Source organism: Falco rusticolus, chromosome 2 (assembly GCF_015220075.1).
Source record: "Falco rusticolus isolate bFalRus1 chromosome 2, bFalRus1.pri, whole genome shotgun sequence".
NCBI classification, from domain to species: Eukaryota; Metazoa; Chordata; class Aves; order Falconiformes; family Falconidae; genus Falco; species Falco rusticolus.
Genome location: NC_051188.1, coordinates 33907736 through 33926099, shown reverse-complemented (window position 1 = coordinate 33926099; position 18364 = coordinate 33907736). Strand labels below are relative to the sequence as shown.

At 38.4% G+C, this 18364-nt stretch overlaps 1 protein-coding gene across 8 annotated transcripts in view; it reads left to right on the top strand.

Annotated features, from left to right (window-relative positions):
- NAA16 (N-alpha-acetyltransferase 16, NatA auxiliary subunit) overlaps positions 1 to 18364 on the top strand; it is a 78549-nt gene that overhangs the window by 2410 nt on the left and 57775 nt on the right. For 6 of the 8 annotated variants that reach the window (XR_005102809.1, XR_005102810.1, XM_037378427.1 and 3 more), the window contains exons 2-3: positions 9738 to 9822; positions 12060 to 12164. Coding sequence is in view for 5 of the 8 variants with exons in the window: in XM_037378427.1 (XP_037234324.1) it covers positions 9738 to 9822; positions 12060 to 12164 (190 nt within the window). In the remaining 3 variants the exon portion in view is untranslated. Of the gene's footprint in view, positions 1 to 9737; positions 9823 to 10742; positions 11054 to 12059; positions 12165 to 18364 lie in introns of those variants that run through there. The other 2 variants (XM_037378425.1, XM_037378428.1) reach the window with 2 other exon arrangements.

Here is an 18364-nt window from a genome sequence, read left to right as displayed (position 1 = left end):
TGCCTCTTGCCTACTTTAGCACTGCCAGAATACTTGAAATTACTAGGGATGCTGTGGGCATTTTAAAAATTGGAGGTGGGGTGTGTATGTGGGAGGCTGTATAATAAGACCTTCCAAGTTTTAATCACTTGGAACAGATGTGAGGAAACTGTGCTCATATATTAAGTATTTTTACAAGCACACTGCAGAGAATTAGCAATTACAAAATGGGAAACTCATTTGGAGATCACGAAAACTACTTAGGAGTTGGTGCCTTGATGTGTGTATGTAACATGTGAGACAGGTTATCAAAGTCTGAACAAGGTGACCATGTTAACAGCAGACCAAGCTTAGCGAGCTGCCCAAACTAGTGTGGTCTCATGGAGTTCATGTAAGCTGTGAAGTCTGCTCAGGAAGCTGAGTAAATCATCTTTAAGCCATATCAATTTATGTGCCTGCATGCTTAGCAGTTGTTGAACAAGCTGACCTAAAACTAGCTGTGATGTTATTAGGGAACTAAGAGCAATTGCAGCATACCTAATAGTGTCTTAGTTTCTCAGTACTGCTGTAAGGTAGTGCTAGCGCTCATATTTCTTGCTGTCTTGACTTCCAGGTCTGTTTCTTAAGCCCTACTTTCACTCTTCCACAGTGGCTTTTTCTCAGACTGGTGCTCTTCCCTTGGAAGCTCTGATGGTGCTTACAGGTGTGATGTTGCTTGGGAAGGGTGGGGTCAAGCTCTTCTCTTTCACTTCTTGAGTCACTCAGCATGGAGGAAGTGTTTGAAAGCTTCCTGGCTCCCCCTTCATGGAAAGAGAACGGCATCCATAAAGATGAATTAATACAGGAATGCTTTTGTGTTTCTTGTCACTTAAAATCGGTCTTCAGCTCATGTGGCTTTAAGTGAATGGGGCAGATGCAATCTAAAATAAACATGTACATGTGATAACTTCAGTGTTAACAAGATGCATTTTTAAGTTTACTTACAGTATGCTTAGGCAGATCTTCTATTTTGTGTATTTAAAACTGAGTTGTAAGCTTGCCTTCAGAGTATGTTTCAGTTTTAAGCAGCTTTAATTTTATTTTTTCTCCACCTGAGAACCCAGATTATGAAGTATGTCTCATCTTACAATTAGTTTTAATCTTTGACATTATAGAATCAGATCAGCTCTGTAATCCTTATGAGTGCTTTAGAGGAAGGCCATGGGGTTGTCATACTTTCATAGCTTACTTGTCAAATCAGTTTTGTTTTTAAGAAATGCTTGGGGTCTTGTAATAACTGCTGGTGTCTGCCTGGCATTACAGTGTAAGGTATTATCTGCTGTTTGTTTGATACCTAATATAACTTGGAATGGTATCATGCCTGTAAATAATTAATCCTTTGATTTCTTAGTGAAATCAACATATTGTTGTTGCATAAAATAAGGTTTGCTGCTTTAATTGCAAATGTATTTATTTCCCTTGAGGAACGGCTAGCCTGTGAGTATTTCATCCTGGTATGTGGGAGATAAGTCCTTGTATCTGTTCAGGTACAAGGCATTACACTTGCTGAGACCAGTTTAGTCATTTACTCTTGTTTGACTTCAAGTAATTAAACACAGGAAGTCTGCAAAGTGTATCCCTTTATAGTAGTGTCTTGCTGCTTAGTTTATTCAGGTGTGCATCTTGCACTTTTTTTGGGTGAGGAAATCTTAGAAATTATCTGAAGTGCCCTGTCTCTGAGGAGTTCAGCTTCTCTGTGGCATCCTTTTTGTTCCCTGACTTCTACAATAATCTTAAAAGATTCTTCCTTTGATAAAAGATAAATATGCTAGTGCTTGTAGGAGTTAAACTAATTCTTATTCATAAAATTTTAAAGGTTTTTAAATTTTATTTAATGAAATAATAATTATAAGCATGCAAATAGTCTCCTAGTAATGATGTGGGGGAGTTACTAAGGTATTAAATTCAATAATTGGGAACACATGAATCTGGGCTAATTAATGCCTCCCAAATCAGATTGATAACATAGCAGAGGTAGCCATTGTAATCCACTAATGGAGTAGTGGAAATTTGAAGTCTGTGGTAAAGATCCCTTCCTTTAAAGATAGGTATATGGAGCTGTCAGTAAAAATCTTCTGGTGTAACTAATAAGACTGATTTGTGGTGTGGTGCTGCTAAAGGAGGGGCAGCATAGGATGACTGTAGGCTGTTTCCTTGGTACTAACTCTCAAAAGAGGTGGTGAGGGTGCCTGGCCAGCTGCAAACTACTAAAATAACAGAATTGTGGCAAATGGATAATAGACTAAAGGTAAGAGGCAGTAAAACTCGTAAGGGAAAATGTTTCACATATGTCAGTGATTTGAGGGAGTCTGATTTGGGTAACACTTCATCCCAAATAAATATTCCTGTTTTAATTTTTGAAAATTCATAAATGTCATGGTGAAAGGCTCATAAAGCAGGCTTCCGTGGAATGGTACTGGTTGTTTTATTCACTCTGGACTTTTTTTTTTTTAAAGGCAAGTTCCTGTATATGATAACTTCCAGAGTTAAGTCCCATTGTGTTTTGTGCTGAACTTTTTAATTGCCTGTGGCTATATTGAACAGAACAAGTGATGAATAGCAAGGTGAGTTCAGTTGTGCTAAACTGCTCATGGCACAAGAGTGAAGGCCACCTGAAAATACTTCATGTTTCTGGAGTAAGTTGAGTCATAGCAAGTAAAATTGTTTGTAGGTGAATGTTAGACTTGGAAATCCTAATTTAATGTACTTCTAGCATGGACTGTGAGCTAGATTGCCCCTTAGATTTGACATTTTTAGGGATTTTTGAAGTTCTGTTAAAACAGTTTCTTTGTACGGTAGTTGAAAACTGGTGAATACTGGGAAAAGAAAAATGCTGGTATGGCACTGCTCAAGTACACTGCAAGTCTATGTTTGCAATGCTGTGTGTGTTGCTGTTTCCCCTGCCCTTGAGCCTCCTCAGAAGAAGGATGCAAATATGAAATCACTTTCTTAAAGGAGAAAGAACTTAATAGCTTGTAATTTCAGAATCTACTATCTATCTGGAGAAGTTAAGTAGGGACTTGCCTGTTTTTGAACTATCATGCCTAGTTTTCATTTTGGTAAGAGTGGTGGCTGCAAAGTAGCAGGCTTCAAATAAGAAGTTCTTAAAAAAGAAGTTACAGTGGAACCCTTTGCTGCAAGATGTAGTAACCATGAAAAGTTTTTAGGCTCTACAGGGTGTGTGTGTGAAGATACAGCCTTTGGCTCAGAGGATTGCTGAACCCACAGATAACGGGAGGCTGAGAACATTCTGGTGGGAACTGTTAATAATGCTTGTCTTACCCATAAGCCTCTCCCTATGCATCTTAACACTTATATCTCACCTCTAGTAGCCTGTACCAGGTGGGTCTGATCTCTGTCCTGATCTATTATGATTTATGCAGCACTTTAATCTGAATCACTGAAATCTTACAGAATGTTGATTGAGGTGAAGTTAGCAGTTAAGACTTACATTGGTAATTGCCTTTAACTTGCTTCAAGGTGTCTAAATAAGCATAAACTTTTTTGAAGCCTGAGACTTACATGTGTATGTATTGGGTTTCACAAAACAGTGCTGATGTTGATAGTTTCATTTGCTTAACTGCTTACAGATGCAGTTCCACTAGCTTGTGGAGTGCCTGTTCAGTCTGAGTTCTTGCTAGGCAAGCTGCAGTTTCATCCCAGGAGATGTGGCAGATTGGTCTCTTCAGTACTTCTACACAAAGTGCAGATTAAAAACTGGTTCAAAATCTATGACGGGGCTATGACTAGTCTGATTTCTAGTGTTGCTGTTATGGTTTCTGCTTTGCCAAGGTATACATGTGTTCATAAATGGTAGGGAACTCTACTAAATCAAATAATGAGGAAGCTACAGATGTGAAGTACTTGTAAGCAAAGAGCTCTTGCTACTGCATATTCTCTTGTTTCTGCCCCTTCAAAGCAAAGAATATTCTAGGGATTCAGTATTGAGTGTGTGTGCACAGTGCAGAATTAGACTAGGTCTTAATCTAAGGCAAGCTTCCCCTTTTAAAAGAGGCATAGTTTATAGGGTTGTTAAATATGTCTCTGACAAATGTTGAAACAACGTTCTTACTGTACATGTTCTTTCCAATAACAAATGCATTATCAGTTTTATTTTGCCAACAGTAAAGAATACAAAAAGCAGTGTTTACAATTTACTGTATGCAGGTAGAAATGTTTTGCGTACTCTGTAGATTTGAACTTAAATAATTGGAAAAAGCTGGTTAAAGGAAAAAATGTATACAGAGAATTGTGATAATGAAAGCTTAGATTTTACTGGCCACTTGTTCTTTTGTGCACAATCAATCTGTGGTCTGACTAAGCACTGTTCTGCATTGCCAAGTCCCTAGGTCTGTGGTAGAACTGTGTGACCTGTCCATTTTGACAGTTGAAGCCAGTAAGGCTGGAGCTAGGTTGTCTTCATTGTCTTTTTTTTTTTTTTTTATTTCGGGTGGTGAGGTTAACCACTCTTACCAGCAGAGAGCAGGGCTGGTCATGCATATGTTAAATACCAGTAGCGCCTTGGGGTAAAAAGGATTGAACTTGTTGATACTTTGGAAGGGTTGTTCTGCGACTAGAAATCTAAGATGCTGTGAGAATGGGGAAGTGATAATGACCTTTTCCATGAGTTTAAGCTCCTTCCAGCTGGTACTTCTATCAATTTTCTCAAACATCAGTGAACTAAAATTGGTGTGGAGAGAGGGTTGCTGTTTGGGGGACCTCATGCAGAAGTCCCTAGTCTTGCCTCTGAAACTTAATAATATCAGACACTTTTCCAGTATCAGCATTGCAAATTATAAAAGTATTTAATCGTACAAGGAGCATTTCCAACACAAATGCTAAACTCTTTTGGGTCTTAATCATATGTCATTCAAACAAGATGGTGTCACACCTTGCTATCAAACTGGTGAATAACTTGGTAATTTGTTAGCATGGGAACTGTACATACTGAGTTCTGCCTAACATCTGATTAAGGTACTTGGACAATCTTATGTTTCTCACAGCAGTTGATGAAATAAGTTGTCTGTAGATGCAGATGACATTATTTTATAGATGTGCAATAAAACAAGGAAGGCTTTTTAAAAGGTCCAGATGTTAAATGCCAATTAAGAGTAATACTGACAGTATGCTGGTGTTCCTGTATTGATTGTGCCTGTTTTCGGTCAGAAATGTGTATTAATAACAGCCCCTAAATACTTGTCGGATAGCTCCCAGGAAAAGTTGCTGGTAAGAACTGCAGTCAGTGATAATTTCTAATGGTTCTTTATTGCTGAACTTGGTCACCACTGTGGCATTTCTAGCCTTCTTTCCCTAAGGCTTGATGTATAAGCTTTGTCCTTTTCTCTAGGCTCTGATGTTCTACATTTAGCCCTTGGGTTCCTTCCTTACCCAGCACCTCCCATCGGTGTTACACAGCAGAAAAAACATTTTAAAAAAAATTGAAGATATAAGCACTGAGAACATAGGATTACAATTTTGTTTAAACGACTCCTAAGTGTTGCCAAAAAAGAAAAGTTTTGCACCAGAGTCATGGCAACAAGAGAGAAGACACTGCCTGGCAAGAAGAGTGTTGAAACTGTTGAGCGCTGAGAGGTCTACAGGCAGGCTTATATGGAAGTACAGTAGCAGAGAAGATGAAAACATAAATAAATGATGTTCTAATAAAGCTTGAAGCTGGTTTTATTCACTACCTAGAAGTAGTTAAATCGGTAGAAATTTTTTTAATTATTGGTGGTTCTGATGGTCCAGTGTGATTCTGGTGAGGCTATAGATGTGCAGACCTGCATTAACAGAATGTGGTCTGCACAGGTGGGATCTGAGAATAGTGTTAAATCGACTGCCACTTACACTTACTGTTGGACAAGTTCTTGTCAAGAGACAACGAAATCCCAACTTCCAAATTGCATTATTATTACTAAAGATAATTACACAAAAATTAACGTTTTCGGTTAGAAAGGCCTTTAAAGGTTACCTAGTCCACCCTCCACACCCACAATAAGCACGGACATCTTCAACTAGATCAGTGTGCTTTAAGAGTTCTGTCCAGCATGACCTGAAATGTTTCCAGGGATGGGGCATGTACCACCTCTTTAGGCAACCTGTTCCCCTACCAGCACTGTAAAAAAATGTTCCTTATATCTAGTCTGAATGTAGTTTCTTAGTTTGAAACCATTAGCCCTTTTCTTGTTGCAACAGGCCCCACTAAAAATTTTACCCCCCATCTTTCTTGTAAGCCCCTATTACACATGCTCACCATGAGACTGGACAGTGTGTCTCAGTTGGACTGAACTACTTAGCTGCAGCTCTGTTACAGCTCATGGCTGTTCTCTTGATACAAGACTTTTTTTATGTGATAAATGCTTTATCTAGGGAGGTACAGTCTGTGAAAGATGGCATCACACAAAAAATAAATCACAATTTGTGAATGGTGCATTCTTAAATAGAAGCAGCAGAGCACTGTAATGTAGGATTGAAATCCACTCTTACTCTTCATTGTTATATCCTTGTTACTAGTATTTTTTACCTTTACAGTTACATTTACTTCCTAGATGCTGTGCCTATTCAACCTCTATGTAAAGGCACTTGATACTTAACTGAAAGTTCGTAAGATGTCTAGCTTAATTCTGTGGCAAAGAACATAGGTAATTGTATCTTTGAGTTAATGTTGGAACAAATCAGGAGAAGGTGTGTGCTAGAGGAGGTAACATCCTTGCAGAAATACCTGGTAGCAGAAGTTCTGGGTAATGTTTTGGCCTTGCCAGAATCTCCCATTTGAGATTTTGAGTGTGTAAACACTTGTGATTTGGCTTCAGTTTTAGCAGGGAATTATTGCTGTGGAAGGGTGGTGGGGAGCCTCACATTAAACACAACAGATAAAGCTGTTTAAGAAAAAAACAAACCCAAACCCCAAAACAAAACCAAAATAATCCCCAACACAGCATATTAGCTCAGGCTTTTAATATACCAAAGGCTTAATGGCAGTGGGACAGGTACTAATGAATACACTTCAGCTGTATTTCTCCTGAGTAGTACAAGACTTTAGAATGCACATGGTGACATCAGGTTTTTCAACTATGAAATTCCCATCTGTACTACAAAATGAGATGGTATCACATGGCATCAAACTCTGGTCTCCTGTAAACAAGATACAGGTGGAGCACAGTGTGCTTATTCACAGTTTTTGGACAGACAAGTTTAAAAGTGGTCCGTTCATGAAGTTTGGATACTCTAATGCCCCAGGCTTGTTCATGTAACTGAACCTAAGTATTTTGGTGTATCTGTGTATGCTGATGATGAGAATCAACTTATATTGCTAAGCAAAGTCCTTTTATATTGGTATACATTTAAGCCAATGTATTAGAATATATAACTTACTTACAAATGCATTTGTGTGTGTGTGTGTGTTCAGAGGGAGCGGGGCTGGGAAGTCTCCTTTTGACTAAAGAGCAAGGCTTGATCCATAAGCAAAGGAATTACATGAAGTTGTATTTCCTGCTGATTCACTACCTTTCTGTAGTGAGCCCCTCTTTTGTCTAGTAACTAGCAGCTGGGCAAGAAATGCTGTGATTTGTCTGGTTTTAAGCTAACTTGTTTACTGACAAGTGCAAGCATGCTGATTTTCTGTCAGCAAGCCAGCCAACTGTGAATGTTGAACTTGTGCTTCTTTTCTGGTGGAGAGCATTAACTTCTCTCTTCCGTACATCTGTTGGCCATTGGAAAATATGATTTTTTTGTCTTATAAAAATCTTGGATTTCTCCATAACTGTATAAGCTCAGTTCTTATTCTAGGTCTGAGACTGAACTCTGTAAGATAAAAATGTCAGAACAAGGATAACAGATATGATTTCCTCAAGTAGTTAATCTATTTTAAGTGCACACTTGACTCAAATAGCTTCTGTTCTATGATTAGGCATTGCTGTATATTTGGAGTTTCACTCAACATTGCAAGAGTTGTAGAATTGTAGATGAACATTCACTGTTCTGTTGCTTTTTTTTTTTAGGCATACCTGAATAAATTTAGAAAGCTTTTTAGAGCATTGGTGGTATCTTATGATTCTTTAAAAATGATACTAAGCATCTTATGTTAAGAAGGAAAAAATAGATGAATGTGAGAATTTGACCTTCTCGTAGAGGGGACTCCCAAGTTTTTCTGCAACCTGGGTTATTTTAGATAAGCATGTGGATACTAGTTCTCAGTTAAAAATTTTCAAATCTTTTTGTTGCTGTTGTTTATACTGTGGTAATTAACCGTTTGCCTCTGGGAACTCCCTGGCCATCTTGGCAGAAGTCAGCCAGGCAGAGCAACCTGATACATCAAGGTTAGCTCTCCTTTGTTTTGAGGGGTGATTTAGGTGACCTCTAAAAGTTCCTGCTGACCTAAATTATTCTGTGATTTAGTCCCCACTTTCATGGTTAACTGCAAGTATTTTGAGTTTCAGGCAACCAAGACTTAAATTGTCAGCGGTTAAGTCCTTTCCCACAGACTGGAGGAGGACCCTTGTTTTGACGCCTTAACCAATTCCCCCAAAAGTGAACATAGGCATGTTTCTGTATTGCTTGTACCCTGGGGAGTGATTCTGTGATACGTTATGACTGCAAAGGAGTTACTACACTCTGCATTAATTTAACAGAAACTTTACCTCTGTCTTGCAAGATTGATGGAGTGGGAGTGATCTATGAGAGACCATTAAAAGTACTCAAGCACATAACTGAAATGACAGCTATTCTCAGGAGAAACTGTCTAAATTACAGGAGGACAGTACACCTTTTAACTGAAAATAGTGCCAGGTTAAGCCTGGTTTGCTTTTGGGTATTTCTCCTCAAGCTAAAGAGCTTAAGTAACTTTCATGCTTACCGCAATTGATACAAGCGTGCCTTTAACTGGCTTAAGTATATTTTAAATATGTTTTAAAGTGATTAACTGTAGTGATCAGTAATCAATGTAAATTACTAAGACCTTACTGACTTATAAACATCAGGTAGTATCTTTAAAAGGAAGAAGAGGGACTCGGGTTCACATGTTGTTTTTTTCCTTGTGTTTCCACAGTTGAACTGCATTGTTTGCCAGTTTACTAAGTGATTAGGTAAATGGTTCTCTAAATAAATCTAAAAGTAGCCCTTAGTTGTACTGTTCCAGCTAGAAATTAAATAATTTTTTTAATGCCCAGGTAAATTCTCCCTCCCTGGATATCTGTATATAGATTTTTTGAGGTTACGATAGATTTATCCTACTTCATCTCTCTTCCTCTCAAATGTCTACACTGGCAACAAGGAAAGTCTTTTCTATCTGAGATTTCTTACTCTGGAAGGTCACTAGGCCAGGGAAATGGGATGTTGAAAGGAGTGTCTAGACTTCTTAAGAGTAACTACTCTTCTCAAAAATTCTATTGAGTCAAGATTTCTAACTTGGTACTCTATCCTTAGAATTTCAGAATCGAAGTAGATATTCCTACTTGACTTTCCTATTCTGCTTGAAAAGGTACTACCAATTTATAAAAAGGAGACCATGAAGTAGAGCATTGGCTTTATGTAAATGAAGGCAGATACTGTTCTGAATGCTGGAAAAAGGCAATGTAGTATAAATTGTCATATTCAAATAGAGCTTGTTAGTGATCTGATTACCATGCCTTACTGAAAAGAGCTACTGCATTTTTAATAGTATGTTAAGGTACTCTGTTTTTAAAATACATTTCAGTGATCGTATTCCACCTCTTTTCCAGAAATGTTATGAACAAAAACAGTACAAAAATGGACTCAAGTTCTGCAAGATGATCCTCTCTAATCCGAAATTCGCTGAACATGGAGGTAACTGCAGACTCAAAAGATTGATTCCCCCCTCCCCCGCCCCCTGTCATGAGCTAAAATGTATAATCAGCCAATTCTGTACTATTGGGAAAGGAGCCTGTTGCTGGGTATGGTATTGTCCTTAGGACTGAATAATTACTCTGGATTTCCAGTCTTTGGGCATTCAGACCCAAGTTTTCACCCTAGCTCAGCCACAGTCCTGTGTGTTGGGATGATGAAGATCAAAATGTATTGTGGAAGCACACTTCAGTGAAGCTTCCAAGTAGGTAGTCTTTCTAGGTTTCTGGGGCAGAATGCTAGTGTGGTTTTTAATTCCATTCCTATTTAATAGCAAGCCCAGCCTTTTTTTTGAATATCGCATGAAAGCATTCTGCCAATGAATTAAAAATCTTGCTTTTTCATCAAGTTCATGCTCTTAAATATTCTGTACTGCATACCAAATTGCCACTTACAAGGAGCAAACTTAGGTGTAATACTCTTGTTGATAAGACTTGAAGGTAAAGACAGAATCTGGAAATCCTGTTCTGATAAATACTGCAGGAAACAGGACAGCAAAATGTTGCTTCTTTTTACATCTGTCAGAACTTAATCGTCAATAAGGTACTCTAGTCAATGTATTACAGGATTTCTGTTGCATGGTTCAGCCAGTCTTCCTTTCTGATACACTAAATTTTTTGTTTGTCTACTGTAGAAGTAACCTAACGTGGAATGTGCATGTACTGCATCAGTGAAATTATTTTATTTGACATTGTCAAATCTTGGCAAAATGTTTGACTAATCCTTTTCATGCTTCCATCAGTGTCTGCTGTTTCTTCACTGTCTTCATTACTACCCACAGATAAAAGTACAGCTTCCTTCTTGCTTCAAAGCTAGAGTGGCTTACCTAGCTCTGACCTAATGCATTTGTCTCTGCTAACATTTGTCGTCTTGTAACATGCCAGTATCCATCTCTGTCTTTTCTGCTTTTGCTGCCTCTTAAACTTTTCCAGGACAACTAGCTGCCTTGGCAGTCCACATACAACTTGGGCTCTGAGCCACTAATGGCTTTGAAGCTTGGGAGCAAAGCCTGGAACGAACAGCTGAAGCAGAACTAAGCCAATGAAATGAGCTGATGGGAAGCTGCACTGTTGTTACACTTAGCTTCAGAGTCAAGGAATTTGAAAAATTTAGTGAGAAGGTGACAAACAGATGGATTGCTGTGGCTGGACAGTTACCTCCCTGGTGTGGGAAGGTAGGAGTAGCTTGTCCTCCTTCCCACAGTGGGGATATTGTTTTTGAAGCTTCCTGATATTATTGGGAAGGTATCATTCTAGCTTTCTCTGTTTCACAGCTTGGATGTAGGATAACTTAAAAACAATTTTTTTGTTTTAAAACCCTGGTCCATTCTGGGTTATCATTTTCTTTAGGTGTACTTTTACAGAAAATGGTGTTTAACAGGTCTATTGATGAAGCTTCAAACTGCTGTTATGACTGAGCTTGAGATGATGAGCTGTTGCCATTAATACTGGGGAAATGTTGCTATTGGAAAAAACGGTACTGTGGTGAAAATGTGACTAATCTTCTGGCAGGGGCAAAACTTAAGTGGTCTCTTACTTAGCAAAAAAATGCTGAAATATGAATTTGGAACAGTTTTCAGGCATAGTGCATGCATTACATGCAACTTGTTTCCCACACTGTTACTTGAAGAATGGGGACAGAGGGGGAGCAATAGTCAAACTGATGTATTTATATCTTGTGTCTTGCAATGTTGATTAAAATGCTACTACTTTAGAGAAGGTCTTTTACCTCCAAAATACTGTAGCAGGAAATATGCCTCTTAAAACTAATGCTTTGTAAGCAAACTGTAGTGGAGCTGACTGACATCTGTTTCTTATGGTATGATACAACTTGACGATTTTCTTTCTTTTTCTGCCTACCTGGAACTTGAACACACATTGAGAAGCTCTCCAAAATTGTTTTAGGTTATTCCTGACTCCCTTAAAGCCAGTTAAATGTGTTTTTTAATTAAAAAGGTCTGTGTTGTCTGTGTTCATCACATCTGTATGATGCTCTGCAGTGGTCTTTTTACCAATTTCAAGAAAGGAAATGCTTTCATATAAGTCAGCTGTGCCATGCTGCTATCCTGATGTAAAATTATCTTTTAATGGGGAACTTCACTGTATAACAACTTCAAAGGCTATCTGCACTGTGAAACTGGCATATGGGAAGTCAGAAACATAATATGATATTTCTTACAGAGACGCTCGCGATGAAAGGACTGACCTTGAACTGCTTAGGGAAGAAGGAAGAAGCATATGAATTTGTTCGTAAAGGACTTCGTAATGATGTAAAGAGTCATGTCTGTATCCTTTGTAATGCAAAACCTGATCTTTTTACTATGAGTTCTCACTTCTGCATGTATGATTTTGTTGCTGTATCAGTACATGCTTTTGAAGTACATAATGTGGTCTGTATAAAATCTAAAATGTGTACAGTGAATTTTGATTGGTAATCAAATACTTGAAGTAGGTTTTATTCTCCTTTTTACAATTTTGCAGAATTTTTAAGAAAAACGCCTTTTTACACTTCTAGGAAAAGATGATAACTTTCTACAGAGAATAGATATGACTTATAGAATCTGGCCTTTTCTAAAGTTCTTTTCTCTCCTAAAGGTATAAATCCAGTCTAGAGGTGCTTTGAAAATACCTATTTTGCCACTAGATTTTTAAGTAACAGTTTAGGTCTACTGACTTGATGGCTACTACTCTGTTCTAAGTTTGTTTTCGAAAAGTTTATACCTGTGAAATACTTCACAGCTACCCAAGGGCTTTGGGAGTAGCTGTCTTCTATTTAAGCCACAGGCAGGAGGCTGTTTCACATTTGCACAGAATGTGTCACTTGTTCTGTTCGTGTTTGAGTTGCATGTTAAGGGGCAGGTTTCCTATTAAATATTTAAGCTTTTAACATTACCAAAAAATCCTCCTTTAGTATCACAGGCAACACTTCCTGATGGCCATCTAGTGTAAACAGCCATCCCTTTGTCTTAACCATTCCTGTATTAAATGTCCAGGGAGCTTGAGGCTGGGAAAAACCTCTTTAAGTATGTGGAGGATATCAGAGTTACTAGAGGTGTGCCGCAGAACAATCAAAGGTGATTTGTACCTTGTTGATCTTAGAAGTTGAACACCTAAGGAATACCAAAGCAACTTTAATCTGTGCATAAGAAGTCTCACCCCTTAAATCAGGGAACAATAGAATCTGGGTGAGTTATTGGAGAGTATAGGGGGATTCTGATTCCTAAGCAAAAATCCAGAGTGGGATTTATCAGCATCAGGAATTCTTGCTTGCAATTTATGCTGTCTCTTACAATTGTAAAGAAGACTTTTCTGCCAATGCTGGAAGGATCTGTGCTTTTTCAGATCTGACTTGGGGATTAGGGTAGTCAAAGGGACCTTCTTCCTGGACAAGTTTTAGAAAAACCCGGGTTTTTTTGATTAGGAGTTCTAGCGGATTTACATCATTGTTTTACTGACTTGTTAAATTGCCTTAGCTTAAGAAAACTACAAAGATTTTTGTTTTCTTAACTCGGAGAAAGTGTAAACTCATCTGAATCCTATTAGGCACAAAGTTGTGGCTGTTTATTTTTTTTAGCTGTATCCACAGAACTAGCTCTGGCAAAGCAAGAAATGCCAGCTTTTTGCATTCAAGTGTATTGTTGCAGCTCTACAGAGAATCCTCTAGAGTAGTCTTGTCTGTGCAGAATTAATGTCTCTAGTGTGCACAAGCTAACTGATACTAGATTAATTCCAGACTAGGCATCAGGTTTGTCACAGTACTTTCAGTTGTCATCTTTTGCTAAATTTTAAAGGAATAGCAAACCTCTTTTACAATTACCACACATTTAAGAGCCCAAATGTCTGAATGTTTCCTAATGGTGGGGCTCAGTACTTGGGGAGAGTAAAGACTAGGAGAATATATAGGCAGGTTATGAGAAGCTGAGCTTTTTAATAAAGGTTCCTTCTACATCCTTCGCAAAGGCTTGTGACTAGCTATGAAGTTCACATGGAAGCTTGAAGGCCTGTTGATCCTCAGTGCTACCTAAACAGAACTTGGGAGGTTCTCTGAAATAATGTAAACATTCCCTGTTTTATGTGAATTTAATGCCTAACACTTTGTTACCCAGTGCACAGCCCCAGTTCACACACCCTGTCTAGGTATGTGTTTATTGCATGTCTGTGCAGAGATGGATCCACAAAGCCAGCACACCTTTTAATACATAGTAAACATTTTATACATTTTAAACAATTGTTTACAACTACGTTTAGTCACACTTAATTCTCATTGGTTCTTACAAGCCAAGCCTCGTGTCCATTTAAAGGTACAGCATTCTTTTTTTTTACTGCCTGTATTCTGTGGGAGGGGGCTTTCTTCTGCTCAAGGGTGGATCTTTTACTATGCTAATTAGGGTAGTTCACACATAGTTCAAGTAATTTTCAGTTTAGTGCAACTTGAGCATATCTTGTTATGCCTCAGCTTGACTTATTTAGTATGTCTATCCCTTCTCCCAAGGCCATGTTGTGCCAACTATCTGTAACATTTTCTATTTTTCAAACTCTCCTGTTCTTGACTGTAGGTATTTACATATTTTGTCTAAATCTCAGGTTAAATAATAGACTGGCCTTTTGTTAATCATGTATCTATGAGCTGGTAAACTGCAGTTTCCCTCTTTGAGGCTGTTTAAGAATACTTTTTTCAGATAAGTCTCACCTTATCTCCTGATTGCATTATTGACATTGAACAACATTTACAGGCACATTGAATCAATACATAAATACATACAGACACTAACAATCCAATTATTAATGTAGCAGCCTTTTTATCCATGTGGTTAATTTAGGCAACCAAGATGTTAACCACTTCCATGTTTCTTCAGATCATAAAGACATCCTTTTGTATTTCATGCAAAATCTTAGTTTGTTTCCAAATTTAATTCAAATCAGTAGAAATGAGTCTACAGCAGCTAGTGTTTAATGTAGTATACAGTCCCCCTTTTGAAGCTAAAAGCATATCTAAACCATTCTATCTTGAATTGCAATGTTAGCTGATTGTCTTAACTTCCTGTTGTAAAGCTGCAGCAGTATCTGCGATTTCATTTCTAATATGTCTATAATTGCAGAGATATTTACAATATCTTTTTAAATTTGCTTCCTTCTAGCCGTGGAAGGAACCACAGAGCAGAAGAGTGAAAAGCTATATATAGGTCTCTGTATCAGTGGATTACAGCCTCTTTTATGCTTCTGTAAATAAGTTCTTGACCAGGCTTTAGAGTCTAGTTTTTCTGTTATGTTATGTAATGCTTGGAACTAGTGCTCCTAAGGTATATATTCCTGCATAATTCTTCACTAAATTTTTTCTAGCATTTTTTATGCAAAGCCAATACCAACCTTTTCTTTCTGGAGCAGGCCAGGATTCCTGAAAATTCCTTCCCAATTAATAATTTCACTGCACTTAGAATAGTTTTCTACCGTAACCATGTTGTTGTTAGTCAAATCTGCCAGTGCCTTTTGGAGGAGTACACTGTTGGACTCATTTACGGTAACCACTCTGGTGATCAGGAATTTCTATATCCCGTTCTTGTTGGCTGTCTGAGCTTACATTGAAAGAAGTATTTCTTCATAAATTTTGCCAAGTTGTTTCTGCTGGAACAGGGATTCCTGTAACTGACATTCCTTTCTTTGCACGTTCAGGAAAGCATGTACAGACCCAACAATTTGTCATCTTCTCAGTTCTCATTGCTTCTTCAGTTTGAGGTGAATATTAAGGTCCCATGGACCTGGAAGACTGTCCTCGTTCACTTTTGAGTAATGGTAATACCAAGTAAAAGAAGACTATTAACCTTTTTAGTTCATTCATTTCTATTTCTGAAAGCCAGTATACTTTTAAAGATACAGTAATAATGTTATTCCCTATAATACAAAGTATAAAAACATTTCTCCTTGTATACAGTCTAAATGAACTACTGATTCTCAGTTTGTCAAGGTGGGGTTCATTGATTTCATGTTAACTTCTGTTTCAAAAGTCTGGTCTCTTTTGACTTCCACTTTTCCAGAGGGGCACTCTTCACTAGAGTGTAGTGAATCCAAGAATCTATTCTGTTTACCTTGATCGCTGTGGATGTGACTAATAATACCAAATGTGGTCCTTTCCACTGTTCTCTTACGGGTTCATCTTTCCAGGTTCTGATATAAACTAGATCTCCTGGTTGGAAGGTATGTACTGGGGTGTCCAGAGGTACAGGTGCTCTTCTGTTCAGGTACCTATGAAGCGAAGATAGCGTGCCCCAACAGTAGCATGTATTCAGTAAGTATCTGATTATTGCTTATATGCATCTGATCACCTTTCCCTGTTAAGCTGCTTACTGGGTATGGTTTACCATATAAAATTTCAAAAGGACTAATTCCTTCTCAAACCTTGGGGGTAATTTGGATTCTTGATAAAGCTATGGTGAAGATATCTGTCAATTCATTTGGGTTTCCTGGTGTAATTTTAAGATTTGTCTTTCCAGAGTTTGACTCGTTCTCTCTAGTTTCCCACTAGATTGTGGCCTCCAATGTGTATGTAAGTCCCAATCAAACTGAAAATTTGGCAATTTCCCGCACTACCTTAGCAATAAAATGAGGCCCATTATCTGATGGTATCCTCTTGGGTATTGCAAACCTAGGAAGAATTTCTTTCAATAACACTGATTACTTCTCTTTCCTTGTTCATTCAACACAGGAAAGCTTCTACCCATCCAGAAAAGGTATCTACAAGAACCAGCAGATATTTATACCAATTACATCTTAGTAACTCAGAGAAATCTATTTGCCAGTACTCCCCTGGAGTATGTCCGATCTTAACTTACCCTGGAGGGGGCATTTTCTGTATCTTTGGATTACTTGTGACAAATCAGGCATTGTTTCACAATATTAGCAAGCTGTTGCATTCTTGGCTCTACAGCATAAGGTCTTATGCTTGCCACTTGTTCTAGCTCCCATATGGGTTTCCTGGTGAGTTTTATTTTTTGATTCCCTCATTAATGGGAGCAATAACTATAATTTGTCTATTGTCTGTTTTCCGTCCATTTTGAATTTTGGTACAATTCAGAAGTTTTGCCAGTTGATCATCCCTTTCAGAGTAATTTGGAGGCTCTCTTAATACTTTCTCAATAGGAATCAAGGCTTCCGTTATAGAATTCGATAGAGCTGTTTGTTTTGTGGCTTCGTCTGCTCTTTGATTACCCCTAATTACATCTGATTTTTCGTTCTGGTGAGCGCTGCAGTCAGTCACAGATACTCCTTTTGATTTTTGAACTGCACATAAGAATCTTAAATTTTTTTTCCCATGTTTGATTGGAGTTCCTTGTGAAGATAAAAGCTGTCGTCTTCCCAGATGGCCTCATGAGCACGTACCACCTCAGATGCATATTTTGACTCGTTTATCTTCAGACCGTTCCAGGGCTAGAGTCAATGCAGCAATTTCAGGTTTCTGAGCTGATATTTTGACAGATAACAGCTTCATCTCCATTTCACCTTTCAAAGTTACCACAGCCTATCCTGCTTTTGGCTCTCTGTCGTCCATAAAACTGCTTCCATCAGTGAATAACTCCCAGTCTGGATTCTCTAAGGGTGTATTTCAGATCTAGTTGGCTGGGGTACACCTGTTCTGTGACACGTAAACAGGTTTTATTCCAATTTATTATTTTCATGAACAGGGAGTAGGGTTGCAGGCTTTAGGACGAAAGTCACCTTCAAAGTGACATCATCTGGTTTGATCAAGGATGCCTGATACTGAATCAGTCTGTTTGGGGAAAACCAGTGATGGCCTTTCTGCTTCAATACTGCCAAAACAGCACAATGCATAAAACCAATAACAGGTTGTCCCAAAGTCAATTTTTGAGCTTCTGTAATTAAGACACTTGCTGCCACTGCTCTGAGGCATGTTGGGCCATCCATTGCTCACCTCATCTAATTGCCTAAAGAGGTATGCCACTGGCCTTTTCCAGCCTTCAAGGGGTTTGAGTTTGAACTCCTAAGGCCACATGTTGTTTTTCATACACATACAAAGTGAAAGGTTTACTCAAGTCTGGGAATCCTAGTGTGAGGGCCCTCAAGTTGTAATTCTGTAGTGTCACAGCTTTTACAACATTCAGGAGTCCATTAAGGAATTTCTTCAGACCCTTTGCAGCATATATGGTTTAGCAATTAAACTGAAATTTCATATCCACAGGTGATACCACCTGGCCATTCCTAAAAGTCCTCTTAATTCTTCAATTTTGGAAGGGCTGTGTGGCATATCGCCTCCTTTTGTTCTGTTCCCAGTCCTCTCTCATCCTGTGAAGTCTCAGACCCCGGATATTTTACAGTTGGCTGAGCAATGTGTGCTTTTTTCTGTGGTGCTCAGTACCCAGCAAGTCCCAAGAAATTCAGTAAGCTAACGGTGGCTGCATGATATCCTGTTCCGTTGTGGCTCCCAGTAGAATTGTCATCTACATATTGAAGCCAGGTAATGAAAGAGTTCTTAC